Here is a 27,896-nt window from a genome sequence, read left to right as displayed (position 1 = left end):
TGTACTGCCTGAGCCTGGGAATCTGTGCTATTAGCTAAGTCTGAAGCACACCCCTAGAATGGCAGAAGAACAGGTGGCAGGAAAGCTATGCAAAGACCAAGACCACCACCATCTGACTGGAGCAAATGGGATGGGGTGGAGTGGCGGGGTGTCAAAATACAGGTCCTGAAGGGGGCCCCCCCACCTGTACCTCAGACGCCCCAGCTCATCTCCCACAAACCACACCTCCGCTCACCAGGACAATGGCAGCCCCTCACTGAAGGTGGGCAGCAACACAAGGAAAGGCCCTTGGGCACTTGCTGCAGCTCCATGACGGCACACCACCACCTTCCAACCAAAACCAGGGGAGAGAAGGCCCATGGAACACCTGCCCCCAGCCCAGCTGAGGCAGTCAAGTAATAGCTTTTGGCTCTGGTCTAGAGCCCTGCTGGACTCAGGGGCCGGGGGAGTGCAGTCTGAGAAGGTCAGGGCTTGGGATACCTGGGCCTTCTGTACCCCGAGTACTGGCAGAGTCGCCAGAAGAGTCTGCACAGCCTGTCTGACCACCCTCCCTGCCAGACAGAGACTGGGGACGAGAGACTGACCGGTGGGCTGGACGTTGACCACAGTCCCCTCGGAACGCTTTCGGGTCATCGGGTACCACGAGCCGTCTGGGTCCTGGATCCACTCGGTGGCCTCGCAGTAGAACTCGCCCTGGTCGGAGGGCTGCAAGTGGAAGATGGTGAGGCGGAAGGTGCTGCTCCCCAGCTTGTCCAGGCGCACCTCCCCCAGGCTCTGCCTCTGCGCGTAGTCGCTGCTCGACTGCAGCACAAAATCCCGGCTCAGGGCAATGACCTCCACCGGCTTCTCGCCGCCCCGCTGCCGTAGCCAGGCCACGGACAGGTGGCTGTGCTGCAACGTCTCCGTGGCCACCTCACACGTGAGCTCTAGGGGGTCCTGCTCCACTTTGTGCAGAGTGTGGCGCACAGCAGTGGACTGCAGGGAGTCCGGGATCACTGCAACACAGGAACAGCCACGGGACACGGTCACAAGGCCACAGATCTTACACTTGTGGGGCTGAGCCCCCACCCACCAGCCTTCGACAGTCCCTGTGTGGCCATGGAGGAGGACCCCAGATGGCACAGAAACCGAACGGATTTTCTGTTTGCATTTGGACTGCAACTTTTTGGCGCTTACACTTACCTGTTTGATATTTCAATAACACTCAGATAAAAAGTGGGTTGGGGGCAGAGGGATAAGTTCAGAATTTGAGATTAACAGATATACACTACTATATATAAAATAGAAAACAACAAGGACTTACTGTATAGCACAGAGAACTACATTCAATATCTTGTAATAACCTATAATGGGAAGCAATCTGAAAAAGAATATACGTGTGTATAACTGAATCACTCTGCTATACACCTGAAACATTCTAAATCAACTATACTTCAATAAAAAAAATACATAAGTAAAATAATGTTTGTAGACTTAAAAGAAAGTGGGTCATATTTCAGTTTACATAATAAATGAACTCCCTGAAAATAACATGTAAAAGGAATTCTGTGTCAGGTCAAATAAGATTTTGTTGTTCACAGTAGTATTGCTTCCAGACATTTTAACTTGGCTTCTGACTGAACTTCAAACAAAAAGAGTCCCTGGAACTTCGAGTTTCACATTTTCTATACAACTTGCTCATTTTCTCCCTTCTAGCCACCCCACCCCCATGTCAGCAATGCAGTGCTCTAGGAAGGTTATTTCTTCCTTTTTAAAAAAAAAAAAAAAAGGACTTCCCTGGTGGGGCAGTGGTTAAGAATCTACCTGCCAATGCAGGGCACATGGGTTCGAGCCCTGGTCCAGGAAGACCCCACATGCCAAAGAGCAACTAAGCCCGTGCACCACAACTACTGAGCCTGTGCTCTAGAACCCGTGAGCCACAACTACTGAGCCCACGTGCCACAATTACTGAAGCCCATGCTCCTAGAGCCCGTGCTCTGCAACAAGAGAAGCCACCGCAATGAGAAGCCTGAGCACCACAACAAAGAGTAGCCCCCACCCGCCACAATTAGAGAAAGCCCATGCGCAGCAACGAAGACACAAAGCAGCCAAAAATAAATAAATAAATTTATTTTTTTTTTTTTTTAAAAAAAGGTTGTGGTAGAGAGAAGCAGCAGCATCCTCAATTTTTTAGTAGGTTTAATTTTCGTATGATTCATGTGTCAACATGTGCCATGTTCGTGGGCTGGAAGGAAGCCATGGTATGGGGATGAGTCAGGCAAGCGATGAGATTTCCCCTGTGGTCACCTGGTCAGCAGTTTGCTGTGGAGACTAAACACCAGCCCCTCTCTGATGTGAAGGGTCGAAATCTTAATTTCTAGTTTTTATTATCACAATTAAGCCTGGAAATTATGACGTGGACAGAAAAACAGAACAGACTTGATATTTCTGACCCTTCACATTGGCAAACACTGTGGCCCAGAGCCGTCCACAAAGAAATCCCTCTCCCTCCTCCTCCAGCTCCCTCCATCATCCAGGGGCCAAGGGAGACAGCTGGTGCAAAATTCCTTACTCTGGAGCCAAAGGACACACAGACCCACTTCAGGTCTGAGCACGGTCCTGCAGCTGCATTAGCTTCCTGACTCAGCAGCGCCCCAGGCAGCTCAGAGCCACGTCCAAAGGCCCATCATTGAGAGCAACACCCTGCTCTACCCACCACCAGTCCCGCCCATCAGGAAGCTTGCACAAACCTCTTAGATAGCCTCATCCACCAGAGGGCAGACAGCAGAAGCAAGTAAAACTACAATTTTGCAGCCTGTGGAAGGAAAACCACATTCACAGAAAGATAGACAAAATGAAAAGGCAGAGGACTTTGTACCACATGAAGGAACAAGATAAAACCCCAGAAAAACAACTAAATGAAGTGGAGCTAGGCAACCTTCCAGAAAAAGAATTCAGAATAATGATAGTAAAGATGATCCAGGACCTCGGAAAAAGAATGGAGGCAAAGATCGAGAAGACACAAGAAATGTTTAACAAAGACCTAGAAGAATTAAAAAACAAACAAACAGAGATGAACAATACAATAACTGAAATGAAAAATACACTAGAAGGAATCAGTAGCAGAATAACTGAGGCAGAAGAACGGATAAGTGACCTGGAAGACAGAATGGTGGCATTCACTGCTGCAGAACAGAATAAAGAAAAAAGAATGAAAAGAAATGAAGACAGCCTAAGAGACCTCTGGGACAACATTAAACACAACAACATTCGTATTATAGGTGTCCCAGAAGGAGAAGAGAGAGAGAAAGGACCTGAGAAAATATTTGAAGAGACTATAGTCGAAAACTTCTCTAACATGGGAAAGGAAATAGCCACCCAAGTCCAGGAAGCGCAGCAAGTCCCAGGCAGGATAAACCCAAGGAGAAACACGACGAGACACATAGTAATCAAATTGGCAAAAATTAAAGATAAAGAAAAATTATTGAAAGCAACAAGGGAAAAACAACAAATAACATACAAGGGAACTCCCATAAGGTTAACAGCTGATTGCTCAGCAGAAACTCTACAAGCCAGAAGGCAGTGGCATGATATATTTAAAGTGATGAAAGGGAAGAACCTACAACCAAGATGACTCTATCGGGCAAGGATCTCATTCAGATTTGACGGAGAAATCAAAAGCTTTACAGACAAGCAAAAGCTAAGAGAATTCAGCACCACCAAACCAGCTCTACAACAAATGCTATAGGAACTTCTCTAAGTGGGAAACACACTTAGAGAAGAAAAGAGAAGAAAAGGACGTACAAAAACAAACCCATACCAATTAAGAAAATGGTAATAGGAACATATATATCGATAATTACCTTAAACATGAATGGATTAAATGCTCCAACCAAAAGACACAGGCTTGCTGAATGGATAAAAAAAAAAAGACCCATATATATGCTGTCTACACGAGACCCACTTCAGACCTAGGGACACATACAGACTGAAAGTGAGGGGATGGAAAAAGATATTCCATGCAAATGGAAATCAAAAGAAAGCTGGAGTAGCAATACTCATATCAGATAAAATAGACTTTAAAATAAAGAATGTTACAAGAGACAAGGAAGGACACTACATAATGATCAAGGGATCAATCCAAGAAGAAGATATAACAATTATAAATATATATGCACCCCAGATAGGAGTACCTCAATACATAAGGCAACTGCTAACAACTATAAAAGAGGAAATCAACAGTAACACAATAATAGTGGGGGACTTTAACACCTCACTTACACCAATGGACAGATCATCCAAACAGAAAATTAATAAGGAAACACAAGCTGTAAATGACGCAACAGACCAGATAGATTTAATTGATATTTATAGGACATTCCATCCAAAAACAGCAGATTACACTTTCTTCTCAAATGCACATGGAATATTGTCCAGGATAGATCACATCTTGGGTCACAAATCAAGCCTCGGTAAATTTAAGAAAATTGAAGTCATATCAAGCATCTTTTCCAACCACAATGATATGAGGTTAGAAATCAATTACAGGGAAGAAAACGTAAAAAACACAAACACATGGAGGCTAAACAATACGTTACTAAATAACCAAGAGATCACTGAAGAAATCAAAGAGGAAATCAAAAAATACCTACAGACAAATGACAATGAAAACACGATGATCCAAAACCTATGGGAATGCAGCAAAAGCAGTACCAAGAGGGAAGTTTATAGCAATACCAAACCTACTTCAAGAAACAAGAAAAATCTCAAATAAACAATCTAACCTTACACCTAAAGGAACTAGAGAAAGAAGAACAAACAAAACCCAAAGTTAGCAGAAGGAAAGAAATCATAAAGATCAGAGCAGAAATAAATGAAATAGAAACAAAGAAAACAATAGCAAAGATCAATAAAACTAAAAGCTGGTTCTTTGAGAAGAGAAACAAAATTGGTAAACCTTTACCGAGACTCATCAAGAAAAAGAGGGAGAGGACTCAAATCAATAAAATTAGAAATGAAAAAGGAGAAGTTACAACAGACACTGCAGAAATGCAAAGCATCCTAAGAGACTACTACAAGCAACTCTATGCCAATAAAATGGAAAACCCGGAAGAAATGGGACAAATTCTCAGAAAGGTATAACCTTCCAAGACTGAATCAGGAAGAAATAGAAAATATGAACAGACTAATCACAAGTAATGAAATTGAAACTGTGATTAAAAATCTTCCAACAAACAAAAGTCCAGGACCAGATGGCTTCACAGGTGAATTCTACCAAACATTTAGAGAAGAGCTAACACCCATCCTTCTCAAACTCTTCCAAAAAATTGCAGAGGAAGGAACACTCCCAAACTCATTCTATGAGGCCACCATCACCCTGACACCAAAACCAAACAAAGATACTACAAAAAAAGAAGATTACAGACCAATATCACTGATGAATACAGATGCAAAAATCCTCAACAAAATACTAGCAAACAGAATCCAACAACACATTAAAAGGATCATACACCATGATCAAGTGGGATTTATCCCAGATATGCAAGGATTCTTCAATATATGCAAATCAATCAATGTGATATACCATATTAACAAATTGAAGAATAAAAGCCATATGATCATCTCAATAGATCCAGAAAAACTTTTGACAAAATTCAACACCCATTTATGATAAAAACTCTCCAGAAAGTGGGCATAGAGGGAACCTACCTCAACATAATAAAGGCCATATATGACAAACCCACAGCAAACATCATTCTCAATGGTGAAAAACTGAAAGCATTTCCTCTAAGATCAGGAACAAGACAAGGATGTCTACTCTCGCCACTATTATTCAACATAGTTCTGGAAGTCCTAGCCACAGCAATTAGAGAAGAAAAAGAAATAAAAGGAATACAAATTGGAAAAGAAGAAGTAAAACTGTCACTGTTTGCAGATGACATGATACTATACATAGAGAATCCTAAAGATGCCACCAGAAAACTACTAGAGCTCATCAATGAATCTGGTAAAGTTGCAGGATACAAAATTAATGCACAGAAATCTCTTGCATTCCTATACACTAACAAATAAAGATCAGAAAGAGAAATTAAGGAAACAATCCCATTCACCATTGCAACAAAAAGAATAAAATACCTAGGAATAAACCTACCTAAGGAGGTAAAAGACCTGTACTCAGAAAACTATAAGACACTGATGAAAGAAATCAAAGATGACACAAACAGATGGAGAGATATACCATGTTCTTGGACTGGAAGAATCAATATTGTGAAAATGACTATACTACCCAAAGCAATCTACAGATTCAATGCAATCCCTATCAAATTACCAGTGGCATTTTTTACAGAACTAGAACAAAAAATCTTAAAATCTGTATGGAGACACAAAAGACCCCGGATAGCCAAAGCAGTCTTGAGGGAAAAAAACGGAGCTGGAGGAATCAGACTCCCTGACTTCAGACTATACTACAAACCTACAGTAATCAAGTCCATATGGTACTGGCACAAAAACAGAAATAAAGATCAATGGAACAGGATAGAAAGCCCAGAGATAAACCCACACACCTATGGTCAACTAATCTATGACAAAGGAGGCAAGGATACAATGGAGAAAAGACAGTCTCTTCAATAAGTGGTTCTGGGAAAACTGGACAGCTACATGTAAAAGAATGAAATTAGAACAATCCCTAACACCATACACAAAAATAAACTCAAAATGGATTAGAGACCTAAATGTAAGACCAGGCACTATAAAACTCTTAGAGGAAAACATAGGAAGAACACTGTTTGACATATATCACAGCAAGATCTTTTTTGATCCACCTCCTAGAGTAATGGAAATAAAACCAAAAATAAACAAATGGGACCTAATGAAACTTAGAAGTTTTGGCAAAGCAAAGGAAACTACAAACAAGATGAAAAGACAACCTTCAGAATGGGAGAAAATATTTGCAAATGAATCATCGGACAAAGGATTAATCTCCAAAATATATAAACAGCTCATGCAGCTCAATATTAAAAAAACAAACAACCCAATCCAAAAATGGGCAGAAGACCTAAATAGACATTTCTCCAAAGAAGACATACAGATGGCCAAGAAGCACATGAAAAGCTGCTCAACATCACTAATTATTAGAGAAATGAAAATCAAAACTACAATGAGGTATCACCTCACACCAGTTAGAATGGGCATCATCAGAAAATCTACAAGCAACAAATGCTGGAGAGGGTGTGGAGAAAAGGGAACCCTCTTGCACTGTTGCTGGGAATGTAAATTGATACAGCCACGGGCTTCCCTGGTGGCGCAGTGGTTGAGAATCTGCCTGCCAATGCAGGGGACACGGGTTCGAGCCCTGGTCTGGGAAGATCCCACATGCCGCGGAGCAACTGGGCCCGTGAGCCACAATTACTGAGCCTGCGCGTCTGGAGCCTGTGCTCCGCAAGAAGAGAGGCCGCGATAGTGAGAGACCCGCGTACCGCGATGAAGAGTGGCCCCCGCTTGCCACAACTAGAGAAAGCCCTCACACAGAAACGAAGACCCAACACAGCCATAAATAAATAAATTAAAAAAAAAAAAAAAAAAAAACTTAAAAAAAAAAAATTGATACAGCCACTATGGAGAACAGTATGGAGGTTCCTTAAAAACTAAAAATAGAATTACCATATGACCCAGCAATCCCACTACTGGGCATATACCCAGAGAAAACCATAATTCAAAAAGACACATGCACCCCAATGTTCATTGCAGCCCTATTTACAATAGCCAGGTCATGGAAGCAACCTAAATGCCCATCGACAGACGAATGAATAAAGAAGATGTGGTACATATATACAATGGAATATTACTCAGCCATAAAAAGAAACGAAACTGGGTCATTTGTAAGAGACGTGGATGGATCTAGAGACTGTCATACAGAGTGAAGTCAGAAAGAGAAAAACAAATATCGTATATTAACGCATATATGTGGAACCTAGAAAAATGGTACAGATGAACAGGTTTGCAGGGCAGAAATAGAGACACAGATGTAGAGAACAAACGTATGGACACCAAGGGGGGAAAGTGGCGGGAGAGGTGGTGGTGGTGGTGTGATGAATTGGGAGATGGGGATTGACATGTATACACTAATATGTATAAAATAGGTAACTAATAAGAACCTGCTGTATAAAAAATAAATTAAATTAAATTAAAAAAAAAAAAAAAGGCCCATCATTTCCTAGAGGTTTGGCCTCTCTTCCACCTGGTGTTACCTGCTTAGTGTTCCTCATCAGTTCTTCAGCTTATCAACCACAAATGTCCTTGCCTTATGTTTTTATATCCCCTTTCACCAGCTAGAGGGTCAGTTAACCTTCTCTGAAATTCTTAACATCTGCATTAGATCTTCTTTAAGTTTCAGCTTCAGCCTTCTACTATTTACAAGTGAACGCACAAATCTGGTTCACTTATGCTACCTGTTGACCTCTAAAATATTTGGGGAGCTTTGGATTCTCCTTTTAAAGTCAAATAAAACTGCGCTATAAAAGAAGTGACTCAGTGTTACGGATTGAATGTTTATGTTCCCCCCCAAATCCCTGTGTTGAAACCTAATCCCCAGTGTGATAGTATCTGGAGATGAGGCTTTGGGGAGGTGATTAGGTCATGAGGATGAAGCCCTCATGAATGGGATTAGTGCCCCCCACCTTTTTTTTTGGCCACACCACACTGCATGCGGGGTCCTAGTTCCCAGAGCAGGGACTGAACCCGTGCCCGCTGCAGTGGAACCGTAGAGTCGTAACCACTGGACCGCCAGGGAAGTCCCTGGGATTAGTGCCCTTAAAAATGGACCCCAGACAGCTTTCTCGTTCCCTTTCTGCCATGTAAGGAGACAACAAGAAGTCAGTATTCTGCAACCCTGAAGAGGGCTCTCACCAGTACTAATAACCATGCTGGCACCCTGATCTGGGACTTCCAGCCTCCAGAACTGGGAAATAAATGCTTGTTGTTTAAGTACCCAGTCCAGTCTATGATAATTTATGATAGCAGCTCACACTGACTATGACACTCAGGCAGGACACCAGCCACGTGAACACAGTTATCTCCTTACCCACGAGGTTCATCTTGGCGCTGTAACTCCCGAAGTATCGCTCGTCGGTGTTGGGCGTGTGGCATTCATACTCCCCAGCATCCCGGGCCTGGAGATCGGTGATGTGCAATAACGCCGAGTTCCCCTGGACCCTCTCCACGTAGATCTTCCCGCTGCGGACACGCTGGGTATAGATGGCGTAAGGGAAGGAAGAGTCCATGGTGCTGACAATCTGGACCTCACGCTCAGGGGCGGAGGGCAGGTAAATGGACCACTGGAAATTCTGCTCAGAAGGCCCCTGGTAGCCACTGACGTTGCACCAGATGGTGATGTGGGAGCCCTCTGTGCGGTACAAGGGTCCTTCCTGGACGGCGACTTGCCGCTGTGCTGACACTACCCCTGTGGGGGAGACACACACAACAGGTTCACTGACTTCTCAGACCAAAATGCAAAGCAGGTAGCAATGTTCAAAGGGTTTGTTATTCGTGCGACGTGGTGATAATATAAGTAGCTTACTGGCCCTTTCTGAGGCGCTCTTTGATTTATAAATATTAATTAAAACACTGTGGTAAAGCACTGTCCCTAATTTGCATATATGGGAATTTGACCACGCAAGGACATGGTTCTGTTACTTATTCAATGGCTGACCCTTGGGAATTTCATTTAGTCCCTCTGTCATTTATGTGGCAGTTTTATATCTATTTATTAATGCCCTTTATGAAGTTTTTAATAAAATGAGCAGGAAAAGTTGAATCCTTGGCACAAATTCAGAGGAAAACAAATAAAAGCAACTGCCTTGCAATCTGGCTGAAACTAAATAAATGCTCCTTTCTTGATTAGAGGGCTGGTAGGAGGGAGTCCTGGGGCCCTTTCTTTGGTGCTGCACCCTTATTTGCAAGAGGTAGCTACTCCCGTGACACCATGTAGAGCATTCGTTACACCCTCTTCCCTCCATATGCGGAGGCAAAGCTGAGCTCCTGCAGGCCGCTGTTCTGAGTACACATGAACAGGAATGGGAAGGGGTGACGCACATCCCTGACGCCCAGATGCCCCCACACCGCCGATGGGGGCAACTGATGGCGCCCCCCTCCCCCGACCCCGTAACAAGGAAGTCAGGCTGCTCTGGAGACTGAGCTCTGATTCACCACCGGCCGCCCCACCTTCTGGCTGGGATATGCGTCTCCGCCTGGCCTCTGCCTGCCTTCTCCATGCTCTTAACATGGTCTCCCCTCGCAGACTCAGGGGCGGGAAATATAGTGAGTTTGCTTACTCATTCCATGCCAGCACAACTGATTCTGCCTGAGCCACTGAGAAGGTGGGAGGGGGGCACACCCCTGTGGCCTTCCCCTTGACAGCAGGGGGGCACAGCACTGTGGCTGAAAGAGCAGGGGAGGGCTAGTCACACCTTTGCCCGGAACTGGAGCTGGCTGTGCTATCTTGGACAAGCTGCTTTTCCTCTCTTGGACCTTGATCTCTTCATCCACAAAATGATTTCTAAGAAGGCATTGGACTGGACTAGCACTTGTGCCAATGCTGGCTTTGTCACTTATTAGATTAGCTGTGACCTTGGATAAGTTACTTAACCTCTCCAAGCTTCAGTTTTCTCATCTGTAAGATAGGGATAATCATGTGTGCCTCGTAGAGTTATCAAAAGACTGAATTAGATAACATATATAAAGCCCCCAGCATGGGGCCTAGCCCATAATTAGTCCTTAAGAAAGAGCTGCTAGCTAGGGCCCCTCCTGGCTGGAATATGCTGTGGCTCTGGATCCAGAGAGGACAGGATTTTGGCCAGTGATCCCTCAAGGACACGCCAATGGCCTCTTGACGATGACACCATTTGTGTGGTCACCCACCTCCACCCACAGCTGCAGCCCACTCCCACTCCCATGAAAGCTTCTCCCACTCTCCCTCCAAAAGGCAATCACAGCTGCCCCATCATAAACTTATCTGAAACGGATCCAGCTGGGGAACAGCCGAGACAGCTCAAATCCTAGCGGGATGCAGCTCTAAGCCCAGCCCGGGGGATGCTTGAGCCTCAAAGCAAGCTGATCTAATCTAAAACAGACGCTACAAGGAAAGGCCTGTGGCTTATAAACTTTTATTCGTGCACAATCTTTTCTCCCAAACAAAATCTTACATGGAACCCCACCTTGGCTTAAGCAACAGAAGCAAGGAAAGTGAAAAGGCGGGTGGGGAGAGGTGGCAAATCAACAGATGGAAGTGGTACGTAAATTTACTTGATACATTCTGGTTGACAGCATTCACAATTATATTGAAGGTCATGGAGAAGACAGCTCATTAGTTGTTTTCAGTATGTTAAAATTTAGTGTGTAACATTTTTACTATGTGTCCTCTTTCTATAACAATTAAAAAAAATATATATATATATATAATGACACTTGAACCAAATGTTTGCAGCACTCCAGAAATGCAGAACTTTGAAAACAATGTAACTACATTCATAACATTTAGGTCTCCGTGCATTTCAATGTTATAGGACAAAACAGCCACAACCACGCCCCACCCGCTGCAAAGAAGGCTGGAAGCAGGTCAGGACGAGCCAGCATCTTTGTTAGGGCACTACTTCTCAACCTTAGACCCACACTGGAATCAACTGGAGAGCTTTAAAAAATAACAGGGCCCGGGCCCCACCCCATGTAACTGGTCTGGTGTGCAGAAGCCTGGGCATTAGGAGTTTTAAAAACTCTAACGCAGAGCAGTGTCGAGATGTCTTTATCTACAGAGTGCCAGCCAGGTGCCCAAATTAAAGACCAGATCCTGATTTAAGACTCTCAATAGCTTTGAACTCCTCCCTCTGCTGATTTGGGTCAAGAAAGTTTTTATTCTCCTCTAGTGAATGGGCAGAAGAAAGCAGCTGAGGCCCATCAGATACTGGCTATGATGATGCAATACTGAGCTCACCTAGAATGCATTCTATTTACAGACCTTACAAAAGCACTGGATCGGGGGATCATACACATCATTCCCCTGAAAGGTAAACAGTGCTAAGTGGCCTGAATGAGCCAGGGCATCAGGGCCAAAACAACTTGTTCGAGTCGGAAGCCGGTTATAAACAGTCTTGACAAATAAATAAATAAATAGATACTAGATTGTACTTTAACCATACACATTCAGCTGCACCTGCTTATTAAATATCTTCTGAATTCCCTTCCGACTCCACAAAGGGCCTCTGACCCTTGAAAATAATGCTGCTCTTAGGAAGTGGACCTTAACATAGAAATAGAAATTAACTTTTTCTTCTCAGCAGTTTAATTCCCATTCCATACCCCACCTTCCCCATTTCCTTCTCCTGGCACTGCCCCTGCTGTCCGGATCTCATTTTCCTAGATGCTGCTACCTTCAAAAAGACCCAGGTCCCTGACCCTGGCCAAGGCATCTCCTGACCCCACTGTCCCTTCCATCTTCCCTCTCAGCCTACAATAGAAGGTTCCTCTGGGCAGGGATCAAAAATAACATTTTTTACTTTAGACATTTCTGTACTCTTTGTTTTGCAATAAGTAAGTATCACTTCTATAAATTAAAATGATCCAAGTATTATATATAACGATATAAAAAGGACTAGACACAAAAGACATAAAAAGAGTGGGAGACAAAAATAGGAACAAAAAACAAGGGCAACAAAAAATAGTAATGAATATGGTAGATATTAATCCAACTATATCAATAATCACTTTGAATGTCAATGGTCTAAATGTACCAATTAAAAGACAGAGATCGTCAGAGTGGATTAAAAACACCACCCAAACTATATCTTGTCTACAAGAAACCCACTTTAAACATAAAGACAAACAGATTAAAAGTAAATGAATGGAGAAAAATATACCATGTTAACACTTATCAAAAGAGCTGGAGTGGCTATATTAATTTTAGACAGACTTCAAAGTAAGGAAAATTATCAGGAATGAAGAAGGACATTACATAATGATTAAAGGAGTCAATTCTCCAAGAAGACATAACAGGTCTTACTGCGTATGCACATAAAAACAGAGCATCAAACTACATGAGGCAAAAACTGATAGAACTGCAAGGAAAAAAAAAGATGAATCCACTAGCATAGTTGATGATGTCAACACCTCTCTCTCAGAAATGGACAGAAAAGCAGTAAATCCATAAGGACATAGTTGAACTCAACAACACCTTCAATCAACTGGATACAATAGACATCTACAGACTATTTCATCCAACGACAGTAGAATACACATTCTTCTCATGCTCACATGGAACATTCACCAACACAGACCACATTCTGGGCCATAAAATACCCCTTAACAAATTTTAGAAAATAGAAATCATATAATATCTGCTGGCAGACTAAAATGGAATTAAACTAGAAATCAATAATAGAAAGATAACTGGAAAATACCAAAATATGTGGAGATTAAACATCACACCTCTAAATAACACACGGGTCACAGAAAAAAAATCTCAAGACAAATTTTAAAAAAATACTTTTAAACTATCAATAAATGAAAATTAAAATATGACTTATCAAAAGCTATGATATGCAGGGAAAGCAGTGCTTAGAGGAAAATTTATAGCATTGAATTAGCAAAGAAGAAAAATCTTAAGTCAATAATCTAAGTTTCTACCTTAGGAAATTAGGAAAGGAGGAGTAAAGTAAATCCAAAATAAGCAGAAGAAATAAGAATTAGGGTAGAAATCAATGAAATTAAAAACAGAAAATCAACAGAGAAAGTTAATGAAACCAAAAGCTGGTTTTTTGAAAATATCAATAAAACCAATAAGCCTCTAGCCAGGTTAACAAAGAAAAAAAGAGGATACAAGTTATTAATATCCAAAATGAAAGAGAGGAAATTATAAGATTCTATGGAAATTAAAAGAATAATAAAGGAATCCTATGAACAACTGTATGATCACAAATTTGAAAACCTAGATGAAATGGACCAATTCCTTGAAATATACAATCCACAAAAACTCACACAAGAAGCAAAGATGATCTGAATAGGTCTATACCTATTAAAGACACTGAATCAATAATTAATAGCCCTCCAAAACAGAAAGCACCAGGCCCAGATGGGGTCACTGGCGAATTCTACCAAACATTTAAGGAAGAAATTATACCAATTCTCTACAATCTCTTTCATAGGATGGAAACAGAGGGAATACCCCCTCCTAACTCATTCTATCAGGCCAGCATTACCCTGATACCAAAACCAACAAAGGCATTATAAGAAAACTACAGGCCAATATTTCTCATGAACATAGGTGCAAAAATTCTCAACAAAATATTAGCAAATCGAATCCGAAACATATAAAAAGAATTATATACCAGAACCAAATGAGATTCATCCCAGGTACATTTCACTGCCAGGGCAGTGAAAATACTCTGTATGATACTATCAATACAATGATGGATATATGTCATTCAACGTTCAACATTTGAAAATCAATCAACGTATTATAACATATCACATCAAAGTAAAAAAGAAAAACCACATGGTCATATCAACAGATGCAGAAAAAGTATTTGACAAAATTCAACACCCATTCATTATGAAAACTCACAGTAAACTAGGAATAGAATGGAACTTTCTCAACTTGATAAAGACTACCTACAAAAAACCTATAGCTAACATCACACTTAATGGTGAGAAACTCAAAGCTTTCCCACTAAGATCAGGAACAATGCAAAGATGTCCCTTCTCACCATTCCTTTTCAATAAGGCAAGAAAAAGACTTTAAAGGTATACATATTGGGAAGGAAGACATAAAACCGTCTTTGTTTGCAGGTGACATGATTGCCTATGTAAAAATAAAGAAGTTTTTATTGACAAAAAACTCCTGAACTAAGCGATTACAGCAAGATTGCAGGATACAAGAGGTTAATATACAAGTCAACTGCTTTCCCATATACCAATAATGAATAAATAGAATCTAAAAGTAAAAGCACAATACCATTTACATTAGCATCATAAATATAGTCAACTGATCTCTGACACAGGTCAAAGGAAAAACAATGGAGTAAAGATAGTCTCTTCAACAAATGGTGTTCAAACTACTAGACACTCACATACAAAAAAAAATGAATCTAGACACAGACCTTACAGTCTTCACAAAAATTAACTCAAAATAGATCACAGAGCTAATTGTAAAATGCAAAACTATAAAACTCCTAAAAGATAACATAGGAGAAAACCCAGATGACCTTGGGTATGGTGATGTCCTTTCAGCCACAATACCAAAGGCATTATCCATGAAAGAAATAAATGATAAGTTGGGCTTCATTAAAATTTAAAACTTCTGCTCTGCGAAAGCCAATATCAAGAGAATTAGAAGGCAAGCCACAGACTGGGAGAAAATATTTGTAAAAGACACATCTGATAATGAACTGCACTGTAAAACATAAAGTGAACACCTAAAACATAAAGAAAAAAAAAAAACCAACCTGATTAAAAGATGGGCCAAAGACCTTAACGGACACCTCACCAAAGAAGATACACAGATGGCAAGTAAGCATATGAAAGGATGCTCCACATCACACGTCATCAGGGAAATGCAAATTAAAGCAAAAATGAGATACTACTGCACACCTAGTAGAATGACCAAAATTTGGAATGCTGACAACACCAAATGCTGGTGAGGACGCAGAGCAACAGGAATGCTCATTCACTGCTGGTGGACATATTAGGGGAAGCGCTGACTGGAACCGCCCGCCCTGGCCAGGCAAAGACAGTAACAATTCGCATGAGTTATTGTACAACAGGAGATCTGGTAAGGAACACAGAACTAACAAGCCACTAACAACTGGAAGAATTCGGGAAAGGTCAAAAGGAGAGAGAAGACGCCAGTCCACATGTCCTACCAACCTCCCAGAATCCTCCTCGCTGGAATCCATCTTGGCTGAGCGACGTGCATGACACCAGGAAGGACCCTGAGTCAGAATGAATGGCCAGAGACAACCCGGAAACTAACCCCATCACCATAAAACCTGAGACTGTGAGCCACATGGCAGAGCAGTCCTCCTGGGTTCCCTTACCCTCCTGCCCTCCGCCCAGGCGCACCTTCCCAATAAAGTCTCCTGCTTTGTCAGCATGTGTGTCTCCTCGGACAATTCATTTCCGAGTGTTAGACAAGAGCCCACTCTCGGGCCCTGGAAGGGGTCTCACTTCCTGTGACAGAAATGCAAAATGGTACTGATGCTCTGGAGGGCAGTCTTGTGGTATCTTGTAAAAGTAACCATATTCCTACCATACAATTCAGCAATTGCGCTCCTTGGTATTTACACAAAGGAACTGAAAACTTCTGTCTACACAAACACCTACACATGGATATTTACAGCAGCTCTCTTCATATCTGTCAAAACTTGGAAGCAAATGAGATGTCCTTCAGTAGGTGAATGGATAAATAAACTGTGATACATACAGACAATGGGATATTATTCAGCAGCAAAAAGAAATGGGCTATCAAGCCATGAAAAGACACGGAGGAACTTGAAAATACATATTATTAAGTGAAAGAAACAGATCAGAAAATGCTACACACTGTATGATTCCAAGTAAATGACATTCTGAAAAAAGCAAAACTATGGAAAATCAGTCTCCATAAAGATCAGTGGTTGTGGAGGGCAGGGATATGAATAGGGAGAGCACAAAGTATTTTTAGGGCAGTGAAAATACTCTGTATGATACTATCAATACAATGATGGATATATGTCATTCATTATACATTTGTCCAAACCCACAGAATGTATAACACCAAGAGTGAATCCTGAGGTAAACTACAGACTTTGGGTGATAATGATGTTTTAATACAGGTTCGTTCTTGGTTAAAAAACGTACCACTCTGATGAGTGATGTTGATAATGGGGCAAGTTATGCATGTGTGGGGACTAAAGGTATACGGACAGCTCTACCCACCACCAGAGCCTCCCATCAAGCCTCTTAGATAGCCTCAACCACCAGAGGGCAGACAACAGAAGCAAGAAAAACTATAATCCTGCAGCCTGTGGACCAAAAACCACAGTTACAGAAAGATAGAGAAGATGAAAAGGCAGTGGGCTATGTACCAGATGAAGGAACAAGAAAAAACCCCAGAAAAACAACTAAATGAAGTGGAGATAGGCAACCTTCCAGAAAAAGAATTCAGAATAATGATAGTGAAGATGATCCAGGACCTTGAAATAAGAATGGAGGCAAAGATTGAGAAGATGCAAGAAATGATTAACAAAGACCTAGAAGAATTAAAGAACAAACAAACAGAGATGACCAATACAATAACTGAAATGAAAACTACACTAGAAGGAATCAATAGCAGAATAACTGAGGCAGAAGAACGGATAAGTGACCTGGAAGACAGAATGATGGAATTCACTGCTGCGGAACAGACTAAAGAAAAAAGAATGAAAAGAAATGAAGACAGCCTAAGAGACCTCTGGGACAACATTAAATGCAACAACATTCGCATTATAGGGGTCCCAGAAGGAGAAGAGAGAGAGAAAGGACCAGAGAAGATATTTGAAGAGATTATAGTCGAAAACTTCCCTAACATGGGAAATAGCCACCCAAGTCCAGGAAGCGCAGAGAGTCCCATACAGGATAAACCCAAGGAGAAACACGCCGAGACACATAGTAATCAAAGTGGCAAAAATTAAAGACAAAGAAAAATTATTGAAAGCAGCAAGGGAAAAACGACAAATAACATACAAGGGAACTCCCATAAGGTTAACAGCTGATTTCTCAGCAGAAACTCTGCAAGCCAGAAGGGAGTGGCATGATATACTTAAAGTGATGAAAGGGAAGAACCTACAACCAAGATTACTCTACCCGGCAAGGATCTCATTTAGATTTGATGGAGAAATCAAAAGCTTTACAGACAAGCAAAAGCTAAGAGAATTCAGCACCACCAAACCAGCTCTACAACAAATGCTAAAGGAACTTCTCTAAGTGGGAAACACAAGAGAAGAAAAGGACCTACAAAAACAAACCCAAAACAATTAAGAAAATGGTCATAGGAACATACATATCGATTATTACCTTAAACGTGAATGGATTAAATGCCCCAACCAAAAGACATAGACTGGCTGAATGGATACAAAAACAAGACCCATATATATGCTGTCTACAAGAGACCCACTTTAGACCTAGGGACACATACAGACTGAAAGTGAGGGGATGGAAAAAGATATTCCATGCAAATGGAAATCAAAAGAAAGCTGGAGTAGCTATACTCATATCAGATAAAATAGACTTTAAAATAAAGAATGTTACAAGAGACAAGGAAGGACACTACATAATGATCCAGGGATCAATCCAAGAAGAAGATATAACAATTATAAATATATATGCACCCAACATAGGAGCACCTCAATACATAAGGCAACTGCTAACAGCTATAAAAGAGGAAATCGACAGTAACGCAATAATAGTGGGGGACTTTAACACCTCACTTACACCAATGGACAGATCATCCAAAATGAAAATAAATAAGGAAACAGAAGCTTTAAATGACACAATAGACCAGATAGATTTAATTGATATATATCAGACATTCCATCCAAAAACAGCAGATTACACGTTCTTCTCAAGTGCGCACGGAACATTCTCCAAGATAGATCACATCTTGGGTCACAAATCAAGCCTCAGTAAATTTAAGAAAATTGAAATCATATCAAGCATCTTTTCTGACCACAACGCTATGAGATTAGAAATGAATTACAGGGAAAAAAACGTAAAAAGGACAAACACATGGAGGCTAAACAATACGTTACTAAATAACCAAGAGATCACTGAAGAAATCAAAGCGGAAATCAAAAAATACCTAGAGACAAATGACAATGAAAACACGACGACCCAAAACCTATGGGATGCAGCAAAAGCAGTTCTAAGAGGGAAGTTTATAGCTATACAAGCCTACCTAAAGAAACAAGAAAAAGCTCAAGTAAACAATCTAACCTTACACTTAAAGAAACTAGAGAAAGAAGAACAAACAAAACCCAAAGTTAGCAGAAGGAAAGAAATCATAAAGATCAGAGCAGAAATAAATGAAATAGAAACAAAGAAAACAATAGCAAAGATCAATAAAACTAAAAGTTGGTTCTTTGAGAAGATAAACAAAATTGATAAGCCATTAGCCAGACTCATCAAGAAAAAGAGGGAGAGGACTCAAATCAATAAAATCAGAAATGAAAAAGGAGAAGTTACAACAGACACTGCAGAAATACAAAGCATCCTAAGAGACTACTACAAGCAACTTTATGCCAATAAAATGGACAACCTGGAAGAAATGGACAAATTCTTAGAAAGGTATAACCTTCCAAGACTGAACCAGGAAGAAATAGAAAATATGAACAGACCAATCACAAGTAATGAAATTGAAACTGTGATTAAAAATCTTCCAACAAACAAAAGTCCAGGACCAGATGGCTTCACAGGTGAATTCTATCAAACATTTAGAGAAGAGCTAACACCCATCCTTCTCAAACTCTTCCAAAAAATTGCAGAGGAAGGAACACTCCCAAACTCATTCTATGAGGCCACCATCACCCTGATACCAAAACCAGACAAAGACACTACAAAAAAAGAAAATTACAGACCAATATCACTCATGAATATAGATGCAAAAATCCTCAACAAAATACTAGCAAACAGAATCCAACAACACATTAAAAGGATCATACACCACGATCAAGTGGGATTTATCCCAGGGATGCAAGGATTCTTCAATATACGCAAATCAATCAATGTGATACACCATATTAACAAATTGAAGAATAAAAACCATATGATCATCTCAATAGATGCAGAAAAAGCTTTTGACAAAATTCAACACCCATTTCTGATAAAAACTCTCCAGAAAGTGGGCATAGAGGGAACCTACCTCAACATAATAAAGGCCATATATGACAAACCCACAGCAAACATCATTCTCAATGGTGAAAAACTGAAAGCATTTCCTCTAAGATCAGGAACGAGACAAGGATGTCCACTCTCACCACTATTATTCAACATAGTTTTGGAAGTCCTAGCCACGGCAATCAGAGAAGAAAAAGAAATAAAAGGAATACAAATTGGAAAAGAAGAAGTAAAACTGTCACTGTTTGCGGATGACATGATACTATACATAGAGAATCCTAAAACTGCCACCAGAAAACTGCTAGAGCTAATTAATGAATATGGTAAAGTTGCAGGATACAAAATTAATGCACAGAAATCTCTTGCATTCCTATACACTAATGATGAAAAATCTGAAAGAGAAATTATGGAAACACTCCCATTTACCATTGCAACAAAAAGAATAAAATACCTAGGAATAAACCTACCTAGGGAGACAAAAGACCTGTATGCAGAAAACTATAAGACACTGATGAAAAAAATTAAAGATGATACCAACAGATGGAGAGATATACCATGTTCTTGGATTGGAAGAATCAACATTGTGAAAATGAGTATACTACCCAAAGCAATCTACAGATTCAATGCAATCCCTATCAAATTACCAATGGCATTTTTTACGGAGCTAGAACAAATCATCTTAAAATTTGTATGGAGACACAAAAGACCCCGAATAGGCAAAGCAGTCTTGAGGCAAAAAAATGGAGCTGGAGGAATCAGACTCCCTGACTTCAGACTATACTACAAAGCTACAGTAATCAAGACAATATGGTACTGGCACAAAAACAGAAACATAGATCAATGGAACAAGATAGAAAGCCCAGACATTAACCCACGCACCTATGGTCAACTAATCTATGACAAAGGAGGCAAAGATATACAATGGAGAAAAGACAGTCTCTTCAATAAGTGGTGCTGGGAAAACTGGACAGCTACATGTAAAAGAATGAAATTAGAATACTCCCTAACACCATACACAAAAATAAACTCAAAATGGATTAGAGACCTAAATATAAGACTGGACACTATAAAACTCTTAGAGGAAAACATAGGAAGAACACTCTTTGACATAAATCACAGCAAGATCTTTTTTGATCCACCTCCTAGAGTAATGGAAATAAAAACAAAAATAAACAAGTGGGACCTAATGAAACTTCAAAGCTTTTGCACAGCAAAGGAAACCATAAACAAGACGAAAAGACAACCCTCAGAATGGGAAAAAATATTTGCAAATGAATCAACGGACAAAGGATTAATCTCCAAAATATATAAACAGCTCATTCAGCTCAATATCAAAGAAGCAAACACCCCAATCCAAAAATGGGCAGAAGACCTAAATAGACATTTCTCCAAAGAAGACATACAGATGGCCACGAAGCACATGAAAAGATGCTCAACATCACTAATTATTAGAGAAATGCAAATCAAAACTACAATGAGGTATCACCTCACTCCTGTTAGAATGGGCATCATCAGAAAATCTACAAACAACAAATGCTGGAGAGGGTGTGGTGAAAAGGGAACCCTCTTGCACTGTTGGTGGGAATGTAAATTGATACAGCCACTATGGAGAACAATATGGAGGTTCCTTAAAAAACTAAAAATAGAATTACCATATGACCCAGCAATCCCACTACTGGGCATATACCCAGAGAAAACCGTAATTCAAAAAGACACATGCACCCGAATGTTCATTGCAGCACTATTTACAATAGCCAGGTCATGGAAGCAACCTAAATGCCCATCAACAGACGAATGGATAAAGAAGTGGTGGTACATATATACAATGGAATATTACTCAGCCATAAAAAGGAACGAAATTGAGTCATTTGTTGAGACGTGGATGGATCTAGAGACTGTCATACAGAGTGAAGTAAGTCAGAAAGAGAAAAACAAATATCGTATATTAATGCATGTATGCGGAACCTAGAAAAATGGTACAGATGAGCCAGTTTGCAGGGCAGAAGTTGAGACACAGATGTAGAGAATGGACATATGGACACCAAGGGGGGAAAACTGCAGTGGGGTGGGGATGGTGGTGTGCTGAATTGGGCGATTGGGATTGACATGTATACACTGATGTGTATAAAACTGATGCCTAATAAGAACCTGCAGTATAAAAAAACAAACAAAACAACTAATACTAAACTTTCATTGGGTTATTTGTATGGAAATATGTTAATATAAATGTTTCAGACATTACATGAAATTTCTAAAAATCTTATATTTGTATTTGTATGGAAATATGTATGGAAATATGTTAATATAAATGTTTCAGACATTACATGAAATTTCTAAAAATCATATTTGTATTTGTATGGAAATATGTATGGAAATATGTTAATATAAATGTTTCAGACATTACATGAAATTTCTAAAAATCTTATATTTGTACTTGTATGGAAATATGTATGGAAATATGTTAATATAAATGTTTCAGACATTACATGAAATTTCTAAAAATCTTAAAAAAAAAAAATAATAAAAAATAAAGGTATACGGAAAATCTCTGTATCTTCCTCTCAATCTTACTGTAAAACCAAAACTGCTCTAAAGAAAATAAAGTCCTTATAAAGAACTCATACAACTCAATAGCAAAGAAACGATCTGATTAAAAAGTGGGCAGAAGATCTGAACAGATGTTTTTTTCCAAAGAAGACACATGAATGGCCAATAGACACACGAAGATGCTCAACATCACTAATCATCAGGGAAATGCCACTAAAAATCACAATGAGGCATCAGCTCACATCTATTAGAATGGTTACTATCAAAAAGACAAGAAAAAACAAGTGTTGGTGAGGATGTGGAGAAAAGGCAATCTCTGTGCTCCATTGGTGGGAATATAAATTGATGTAGCCACTATGGAAAACAATACTGAGGTTCCTCAAAAAAATTAAAAATAGTACTACCATATGACCCAGCAATTCCACTTCTGGGTATTTACCTGAAGGAAACAAAAATACTAACTCAAAAACATACATGCACATCCATGTTCACTGTAGCATTATTTATAATAGCCAAGACATGGAAGTAACTAAGTGTCCATCGATTGATGACTGAATAAAGAAAATATGGTGTATATATACAATGGAATATTATTCAATCATAAAAAAGGAGGAAATCCTGCCATTTTTGACAACATGGATAGACCTTGCGGGCGTTATGCTAAGGCAGGGGGTGGAAAGGTGGGAAATGGGTGAAGGTGGTCAAAAGGTACAAACTTTCAGTTATAAAATAAACAACTCCTGGGGATATAATATATAGCATGAGGACTATAGTTAACAATACTGTATTGTATATTTGACAGTTGCTAGGAGAATAAATCTTTAAAGTTCTCATTGTAAGAAAAATAAACTGTAACTATGTGTGGCGATGGATGTTAGCCAGACTTCTGGTGGTAATCCTTCTGAAACCGAGCAGGATCCTGCAGGGCCTTCCTAGGTACACAAGCCCCTCTGTGTCCCCTGTTTCTTGATTACAGAAAGAGGCTTTAGTCTCCTAAGGCCTTCCCCAAGTTCCAAAGAGCAGACTCAAACAGTTACTAATTAGAGAAGTGAGAGAATGCAGAAACAAAGGAAAAGCAGTCAAGCAAGAAAAGTAATGATAGCTTAAACAACCGTTCAGAGATAAGACAGAGACACTGGACTCCTACTTTCTCCTCAAGGGATACACATAACAATCTGACGCATATCTTTGAGCTGTTCTGCGGGAACTAAGACCCCCGTGCAGGTAGAGGGTTGGTGACAACATGCTGACCACAAGCACTAGACCCCAGACTGGCTGGAACCAGAAGGCTGATGATGAAGGTTCCCAAAACATCACCCTGTTACCTCATCACCAACCAATCAGAAGAAAGTCCATGAGCTGATCACACACCCAGCAACCCTCACCCCTGATGTTGCCTTTAAAAACTCTTCCCTGAAAGCCATTGGGGAGTTTGGGTCTTTTGAGCATTAGGCGCCTGCAATAAACGCTGTACCTTCCTTCACCACAACCCAGTGTCGGTAGATTGGCTTTGCTGTGTGCATCAAGCAAGTAGACCTGAGTTTGGTTCAGTAACAATTTCACAACATATACAATACCGAATCATTATGTTGCACACTTGACACTAATATAACGTTAAATGTCAATTATATCTCAATAAAAATAATTTAAAAAAAAAAGAAACTCTTAAAAAAACAAAGAAAGAAAAGGATGAGAAAGAAAATACTGGGTAACAGAACGGCAAGTGATTAAGGAACGCAGAAACTGAGGAGGAGCAGCCATGGGGCAGGGTCCTGTTTCCTCCTCAAGGAAAAAAAACATAAACAATACCTTTGAGTTCTTCGGCAGGTACTAAGGTCCCCACCCAGGTGGAGGATGGTAACTTCAAGCTGAGCACAAGATTCCTGGAGCTCTGCCCTGTTACTTCACCACCAACCAATCAAAAGAAAGTCTGCAAACAGTGGAAGATAACGAAGACTCTGACCCCCTCCGCAAATGATTCTCCCTTTCATGGTCACGCAGAATCTTCGGAGTTGGGTTTTGCCAGCCTCCTGAATAGAGCAACCTTTCCTTTCCAGCCAACAGCCAACACGTGGCTCCTGTATTGCCTTTCAAGCAGCAAGCAGCCAAGCCCAGGTAACAAGAAAGACTATATATTTGGCCTTTGTCCCCTAGTTCCTGGCCCAGAGCTCCTAAAACTCTTGGAATTTCCTTAGTTATAGAGTCTTTTGTTATTCACAAGGAGCCTCTGACCTTACAGAAGTTGTTGCTAATGAGGTAATTCAAGGTAGGCCCTTAGATATTTTCAAGAGAGGGTTGGAATGTTCAGTCCCACCCCCTGAAGTCCAGGGAGGAGAAAGGGGTTGGAAGTTGAGTTTAATCACCAATGGCCAATGATTTAATCAATCATGCCTATGTAATAACACCCCGCCCCCCAGCCCCAGATAAAAACCCTAAATGACAGGATTAGAACTTTTGGGTCAATGTGCTGGGAGGGTGGCACACCTGGAGAGGGCCTGGAAGCTACTCCCCCATACCTTGCCCTCTGCACTGAATACAGCTGACCTGTGTGACCAAAAGGAAATGCAGAAATGATGGAGTGTGACTTCCAAAGCTAGGTCATAAAAAGACACTGGGGTTTCCTCCTCGTTCTCTGGGATCACATACCCTGAGGAAAGCCAAATGCCATGTCATGAGGACATCAAAGCAGCCCTGTGACCAGGTCCACGTGAAGCCTAGTGCCAACAACCAGCATATAACTAGGCCTCCTTGGAACGACTTCCTCCAGCCCTGGCCAAGCCTTCAGATGACTGCAGCCCCAAATGACATCTTGACTGCGCCCCCCTGGGAACCCCAGAGTCAGAGCTTCACAGTTAAGATGCTCCTGAATTCCTGATCCACAGAAACTGTGAGAGATAATAAATGTTTACTGTCGGTTTTTTGATTTGGTTTTGGGTTTTTTTGTTTTGTTTTGCTTTAAGAATTATACTCACAATTGCAGTAACTACTGGCTTAGGAGAACACAGCTTCTCCAATCAAGATTTTTATTTTAGGACAATTTTTTTATAAGAGCAGTTTTACGCTTACAATAAAATTGAGAAGAATTTACTGTTTTTTTAGTCTTAAGTGTTGGAGTAATTTGTTTTGTACCAATATGTGTCTAATATAGACACCTGTGGGTCTTAAGATTGAATGAAAAATTATATTACATGCACTTGTGTGTGTTCTGCTAGAAAAAGAGTCCATAAACGTCAAAAGATAAAGAGATTCAAGACCCAGAAAAGAAGATTAAGAATCATTGCTTTAGACAATAAATGGTCAGTGGGAAACGCTACATCCTTTTAGACTAGTTTTGGCAGTCTCTAATCCATAAACACATGATATCACTTAACTAGTTTTTCAAGCTATTGCTTGTCCAAGTTTGCTCCCACTTTTTCCTCTGTGCTGAGTCCTAGACAACCTGGCTAGGGGCAATATGATTCAGGAGTTAGTGAGCAGGGAGGGGTTGGCTGCACCTGTGAAAGTCAGCTTCCCGTGAATTTTTGGAACATGCCTGGGCTCAGGGACACACATCTCTAAGCACAGGATCCAATTTCTGAGTTCAAGATGCATAAGTGAGCATGTCAAAGTGTCAGAAGGATCTAGCTCACCATTCCACATCTCCTGTTCCAGTTGTGACCTCTATGATCCTCAGAGCTCAAACAGCACACAGTTGTTACAAATTCTGCATGTGCCTCGGCCACACTAGTATATTTCTTAATCTGTAAAATGGGAATAATGTAAATGCACTATATACCAACCTCAGAGGTAATCCTAGAGATCAAATAATACTGTGAAGGCCACCAAATGAAAATTTAAAAATTTCATCTTGTTTCTACCAACGTGAGATACTAATCCAAAAACAGGAAAAATCTTTGCAAGTACAAAAGCATTAAAGAGAAGATTAATGTTTGAATTTCAGTTAAAAATGCAAAACTGCACACACAGTAAATTTATGTTAAAAAAAAAAATACTGTACCTAGGAAAATAACCAAACAAAACATTAATGATACTGGGCTGAATCTGAATGGTGAATGATTTTTCCCTCTCTCTTTTCCTTGCCTCTATTTTACCATTTTTAAAAATAAGCAAGTATATGTTTAAAATGAAGGTAAATGAGGATGATTAGCACTTTAGTGTGTCAGGCATAATCTGCATGCATCATCTCATTTAATCCTCATAACAACTAAATGAGGTTGATTTCATTATAGCCACATTTACCAGAGCAGGAAATGGTTTTTCAGGTTAAGTCACTTTCTCCGTGACAAAAAACATGGCTAATCGTTTTCTTAGTCTGTGGCTCATCCTGAATGTGCCTGGTGAATATCAGCGATAAGTGATGATAAACCACCCACTGCGTTTCCTTGCCAACTTGGTCCTGAAGACTATGATGGGGAATGTGCAAGGTCTCATGTTAAAAATGCCAAACAGACCAGCCATGGGGTGGAAACCAGGCCACCCAAGGGCCCCACAGAACGGAAAGGCTCCCGAGAGAGCAGTCAGGAAGGCCACTCCAGTGACAAGGCTGGGGATTCTCACGTTTCAGCCTTCAGCCAAGGGAGGACAAGAAGGGGCGTGAGCTAAAACGAATCCTCACTTGATCCCTTTCCGGGTCAGGGGACAGACAGACACAGAGCTTGGCCCTTACCAACAAGAGCCAGCAGTTGCTGGGCCCCAATCAGGGACAGTAAGTTATGTGTATTAATATGTCAACGAGGGGCTTCCCTGGTGGCGGAGTGGTTAAGAACCTGCCTGCCAATGCAGGGGACACGGGTTCGAGCCCTGGTCTGGGAAGATCCCACATGCTGCGGAGCAACTAAGCCCGTGAGCCACAACTACTGAGCCCGTGCCCCGTAACTACTGAAGCCCACGCGCCTAGAGCCCAGGCTCCGCAACAAGAGAAACCACCGCAGTGAGAAGCCCACGCACTGCAACGAAGAGTAGCTCCCGCTCGCCACAACTAGAGAAAGCCCACACCTGCGTGCAGCAACAAAGACCCAACGCAGCCAAAAATAAATAAATAAATAAATTTATAAAAAAAAAAAAAATATGTCAACGAAGCCAGGCTGGAGACACACACACTACGGAAAACACCTTAACAAGGAAGGCCCCGTTAGGTCAATGTCACTGCCTTCCAGGGGCAGCCTGACCAAGGTCCACACACACGGGGGAGCCACAGAGTCAGGACAGCTCATGGCTCAGCTTCCCCAGACCACGAGCACAAAGACCTGCATCCAGGTCCTTACTTCCATCAAAAACATCCCCTGAAATAGCCATCAACACCCACGTGACATGTGCAGTGGCACAACACAGCAGCAGACCTGAAGGATGGAGCTAATTCTGGAATCTTCTCCCTCTCTGACCTCCCACAGCACAGGCAGTAGCTGGAGACCCTGGCTGGTTACTTAACCTCTCTGTGACTCAGCATCCTTATCTGTAATGTAATGTAATCTTCACAG

At 40.9% G+C, this 27,896-nt stretch overlaps 1 protein-coding gene across 10 annotated transcripts in view; it reads right to left on the bottom strand.

Moving 5' to 3' along the window:
• The window catches only part of IGSF3 (immunoglobulin superfamily member 3), a 111,493-nt gene that overhangs the window by 35,814 nt on the left and 47,783 nt on the right, over positions 1-27,896 (bottom strand). For 8 of the 10 annotated variants that reach the window (XM_082368761.1, XM_082368754.1, XM_082368756.1 and 5 more), the window contains exons 3-4: positions 9,059-9,436; positions 585-995 (exon numbers count right to left, since the gene is read on the bottom strand). In XM_082368761.1, the coding sequence (XP_082224887.1) occupies positions 585-995; positions 9,059-9,436 (789 nt within the window). Of the gene's footprint in view, positions 1-584; positions 996-1,303; positions 1,361-9,058; positions 9,437-26,048; positions 26,160-27,896 lie in introns of those variants that run through there. The other 2 variants (XM_082368759.1, XM_082368755.1) reach the window with 2 other exon arrangements.

The sequence above is a fragment of the Balaenoptera borealis genome, assembly GCF_965194805.1.
Source record: "Balaenoptera borealis genome assembly, chromosome: 1".
NCBI classification, from domain to species: Eukaryota; Metazoa; Chordata; class Mammalia; order Artiodactyla; family Balaenopteridae; genus Balaenoptera; species Balaenoptera borealis.
Note: the sequence above shows the minus strand (reverse complement) of the source record. Positions and strands in the feature narration are given on the sequence as shown.